At 44.4% G+C, this 5,209-nt stretch overlaps 1 protein-coding gene across 1 annotated transcript; it reads right to left on the bottom strand.

The window, feature by feature from the left end:
- Positions 1-3,623: 3,623 nt before the first annotated feature.
- Positions 3,624-4,193, bottom strand: TMEM217 (transmembrane protein 217; the record flags this gene model as incomplete). The annotated part of the gene is made up of 1 exon (XM_079779840.1): positions 3,624-4,193. The coding sequence occupies one exon, from the start codon at positions 4,191-4,193 to the stop codon at positions 3,624-3,626; it is 570 nt and encodes a 189-aa protein (XP_079635966.1).
- Between the last annotated feature and the right edge of the window lie 1,016 nt (positions 4,194-5,209).

The following is a 5,209-nucleotide window of genomic DNA, read 5'->3' as shown; positions in this document are numbered from 1 at the left end:
CTTATACTCCCAGTTGTCTTATATGCCAGAAAATACGGTATGTATCTAAGTATAAGACTTAAAGCTATGACTTCTAAAGGAAACATAGGAGAAAACCTTCTTGACCTTGGGTTAGGCAAAGATTTCCTAAATATGATAACCAAATGTATGACCCATAAAAGAACAAATTGATAAATTGGACTTCATTGAAATTAAAACCCTCTGTTCTTCAAAAGCTACTGTTACATGAATGAAAAGGCACAACATGAAAAAAAATTTACAAATCATATATCTGATAAAGGACTTGTATTCAGAAAATATAAAAAACTCCCCAGTGGGATATGGGCTAGGTGGAGGGGGCCAAAGGGAGGGAAAATGGGGGACATGTGAAATACTGTCAATAATAAAAAATATACGGTATATATTTTAAAACCACTCCCCAAACTTAAGAAAAACAACCTAATTTTTTAAAAATGGGCATAAGAAAAAATAAAAATAAAAAATGGGCAAAAAATTTGAATGCTTTACTAAAAAAGATATAAGAATGCTAAATAAGTACATGAAAAGATGCTCAACATAATTTATCATTAGAGAAATGCAAGTTAAAGCCACAATGAAATACCACCATATACTTACTAGAATGGCTAAAATAAAAAACTTATTGTGCAAGGATGTGGAGGAACTAGAATTCTCATATACTGCCATCTATATATATAAAAGCCTAAGCAACTGTTACGATGAAATGACCGGTCGCTATGATGCGCATTGACCACCAGAGGACAGACGCTCAATGCAGGAGCTTCCCCCAGCCAGCATGCCCTGATCACTGATGGGGCCTGCCGGCCAACATCCCGGTCCCTCCCCCAGCTGACAGGCCTGGATCACCTGATCAAGGCTGGGCCCCGGGGCTGGGATGGGGAACCAGACATGGCCCCTTTCCCAGGGGGACCGAGAGTCAGCTCCCTCCTCAGGGCTGGTGGCCAATATCCTGGGTCCCTCCCCAGTTCCTCTCCTTCTGCCAGCAGGCCCCGATTGGCCCGCCACCTGCCCACTGCAGTGGTGGTTGGCCCCTCTCCCTGGCTGGCAGGCCCCAATAGCCTGATCGGGGCTGGGCCCCGGGCTGGGACAGGGAACTGGGGGTCAGTGGCGGCGGACGTGGGTGGCTAGGGAAGGAGGAAGTGGGGAGGCAGGGAGGCAAGGCACCTGATTGGCCCTGATCACCGGCCAGGTCTAGGGACCTCACCTGTGCACGAATTTCATGTACCGGGCCTCTAGTTGGGAATATAAAAATGATACAGCTGCTCTAGAAAAAAATTCCAGTTTTGAGATAAATGAAATCATAAGTCCATACAAAGGCTTGTGCACAAATGTTTATAGTGTTCTTATTCATAACTGCCCCAAACTTCAAACCAATAGATGTCCTTCAATGGGCAAATGGGTACACAGTGATACATTCATGCCATGGCATCTTACTCAGCAATAAAGAATGAACTATTAATACACACGATATAGATGAACCTTAAAGCATTAGGCTGAGTGAAGGAAGCCAAACCAAAAAAAAAAAAAGCAATACTCTATGAATCTGCTTATGTAAAATTCTAGAAAATGCAAACTAATGTATAGCAAATCAGTGCCTTGTGGTGGGAATGGGGAGTATAGGTGGGGGAGGCAGGAATTATGAGGAAACTTCTGGAGGTGATACCTATGTTCATGAACTCAATTGTGGTGACAGTTTCACTGGGATATCCTTATGTCAATTATATACTTTAAACATTGTGTTATTTTATGTCAACCAGAGTCCCAGTGCACGAAATTCATGCATGGTAGGGTCCCTAGCGGCTGTGCTGGCAGCCGGCTGGGACATCCCTTACCCTGGCTGCCTGCTGCCACTGCCATCTGGGGCCTCCCTTTCCCCGGCTGCCTGCCGCTGCTGGTCGGGACCTCCCTTCCTGAGGTTGGCCAGCTGGCCCTGCCCTCTGGTCAAACACCTGGTCGAATTTCCAGTCAAATTCCCGGTTGAGGGGATGATTTGCATATTAGGTTTTTATTATACAGGACTAGAGGCCCAGTGCATGAAAATTCATGCACTGGAGGGGGTCCATCAGCCCAGCCTGCCCCCTCTCATAGTCCAGGAGCCCTCAGGGGATGTCCTACTGCAGCTTAGAACCACTCCTGGTGGGAACGGGCCTAAGCCACAATCTGGCCTCCCTCTGTGGGAGGCGACCAGGCTGATCAGGGAAAGGTGCCGCCCCCATCACCCCACCGCTGCTGCTGCTGCCGGCTACTGCAGCTACCTGCCCTCGGCCCCCGCAGCTGCCATGGCTTTGTCCGGAAGGACATCTGGAAGGACATTCGGCTGTCTGGTTTAATTAGCATATTACGCTTTTATTATTATAGACTAGTGGCCTAGTGCACGAAATTCATGCACTTGGTGGTGGGGGGAGGGGTCCCTCAGCCCAGCCTGCGACCTCTTGCAGTCTGGGAGCCCTCAGGGGATGTCTGACTGATGGCTTAGGCCTGCTCCCCCAGGAACATACTTAGTGCTGCCATGGAGGCGAGAAGGCTCCTACCACCGCTGCTGCGCTCGCCAGCTGTGAGCCCTGCTTCTGGCTAAGCAGTGCTCCCCCTGTGGGAGTGCACTGACCACCAAGGGGCTGCTCCTGCATTGAGCGTCTGCCCCCTGGTGGTCAGTGTGTATCATAGCAACCAGTCGTTCCACTGTTCGGTTGATTTGCATATTAGCCTTTTATTATATAGGATTATGCTTCAAGAAAGCTATTAAGTAAAACAAACACAACATAATGTCTAATGTTTGAAGTAGAAGTTTGCTCAATTTGTTTTCTATCCTGGCTTAAGCTGCTTCTGACAGTTTTTGAACCTAAATACAAAGTGAAGTTTGTTCATCCATGATAATATGTAATCTTGTACTGTCTTATACTATTGACTAATTGATTCATAAACAGTAATTTAGTTTCTCTCACTAACCTGCAAAATCCTCAAAGTTAGGCCTCATATCTTATTTTGCATCCTCCTACAGTATCCAGACACAGTGGGAGACACAGAAAAGTTTAACAAATACCTTTTAATTAATTGTCTTTTGTGTTATTTGACAAATTTGGAAAAAAGGGGACTCAGAAAAGGAAAAGTGATTTTCTATTTTTATTCTTTTAGTTATCTGGATGACATAGGGAGAAAAACAATGGCACAAAGCCACCCCAAGACAACAACAGTATCCTTTGTGCTTCAACAATCTAAGGTATAAATATAGATTTGCCAGTCCCAGGGTTAAATTAGAGAGCTATGGGTTGAAGGTTGATGAACGGATTGCCAGAGTGCAATTCAACTTTGTTTCATTCCCTTGCCCTCTTCATGTTGCCCAATAAGATGGTAATGACCAGAAAAAGAAGGAGCCACTCAAGGAGTGCTTGATAAATAACAATGACCTTTAACTAAACATCCTCAATGAACAGGATGTTCCAGGTGTGACCCTAAATCACATTTCTCTGCACAATTCCCAGAAAGATTGGGAGTGGGGTCTCTACTTTCTGAATAGACGAAAAGGGAAGAGATGAAAAGAGAACTACCATGAGAATCTGGGAGACCCGCCTCTCAAGAGAGAAAAGGGCCAAGGTTATCCATTCATTCTAGTGGCGGATATGGCTGATTATCTTTGATTTCCGCCGTGGGAAGTCTCGTTTGCTTGTAGAAATCCGTCTGCTGTAGGAAATGATAGTGCCCTGGCTATTACTCTTGTAGATTATCTGGGCATAAGTCATGACAAAGAAGATCCAGAAACAGTGCATGATTATACGGGACACCAAGCCAAACCAGCGCATGACTCTAACCTCTACAATGCCCGTGTTATTGGTGGTGAGGATTTGTATTACAATGTTCACGGCTTCATAGAAAAAGATCCAGATGATGTAGATCACCATGCCCTTGTACTTCTGGACATATACTGAGTATATGAGCAAGCAGCTGATGATGATGGTGATGCAAGACAGGAAGATAATGATATTGAAACCCCAACAGGTGATGAAGTGACTTATTAGGTTATGTATCCTCTTGTCCTTTGGGTTAATGTCAGTGCAATTGCTGCTCCTTATGTACTTCTGTTCGAAGATGAGGTACATGTTGGTGGCTATGATAGTGAAGACCCCTGATAACACGGTGCCCATTTTGGCGGTCATCCCACACCAGTGTTTCGGTTTCATGTTGAGATTTCCTGTGAAGAAAAACAATATAAGGGAGAATTCTGCTTTCTGCCAATGTGGCAAATTATCAGGGTTTCTGCCTCCTGTCCCAAAGGAAAAACAACAAAGAGAAGTATGGAAACCAGGAAATAACAACTCTGGGAAGATAGGAGATGGTTTAAAATTGATTGGAGTATGAAAGGGGAAGAGGGAGGATGCAGTCTGGCGGCAATGAGCAGGTAAATTAGAGAAGTGCTTCTCAACCTTAGAATCACCAAAAGTACCCAGGACCAGGTGCTACCCCAGAACAATTAGAACATTCTCTGGTGAGACCCAAATACCAGCATTTTCCAAAACTTCCTAGTGATTTTCATATGTAACCAAGATTGGAAAACACAGAGCCAAAAAAAGATAGTTTTGCCTTGGGCAAACATTGCTGTTCCCTGCTGAGGAAAATGGGCTGCACTTGGCCAGACCTTTCCCCTCAGGAGAAAAATCAGGACAGCACAGTATCCTTGCTGGGGTGAGACATTGATGAAAACAAGTGGCTTTGAGCAATTACTCCTCCACTACATAGCAAAACTTAAGGAATACAATGTAAGGTGTACTTTAAGGGAACTTCAGAGCCTTAGGATAGAATAGCCCTAGAAAAGAAAGAGCAATAATTAGCTAAGTGCAAGAAGTTAGGGAGAAAACCAAACAATAAGAACAACAAAAAACAGGATGAAGAAAATAAATAGAACAGAAATCAATAAAAAATTAGAGGGATTTCTGATTGGTTAGGTTATTGGGGCCAATTTACTGCTAAAAAACAACTAAAAATGTTGAATAAAATAGATTTAAAATAGTCTCAGAAGCACAGAAATGCTGTCAGGGCAGGAGGTAAGAGGTCAGAAGCCAAGATCTATAGGAGTTTAAGAGCTGGGCCTGGCCAGTATGGCTCAATGGTTGATCATTGACCTATGAACCAGGAGGTTACAGTTCGATTCCTGGTCAGGGTACATGCCCAAATTGTGGGCTCGATCCCCAGTAAGAGG

This window comes from Cnephaeus nilssonii, assembly GCF_951640355.1.
Source record: "Cnephaeus nilssonii genome assembly, chromosome: 9".
NCBI classification, from domain to species: Eukaryota; Metazoa; Chordata; class Mammalia; order Chiroptera; family Vespertilionidae; genus Cnephaeus; species Cnephaeus nilssonii.
The sequence above is the reverse complement of the archived record's forward strand: the minus strand, read 5'-3'. Positions and strand labels throughout refer to the sequence as shown.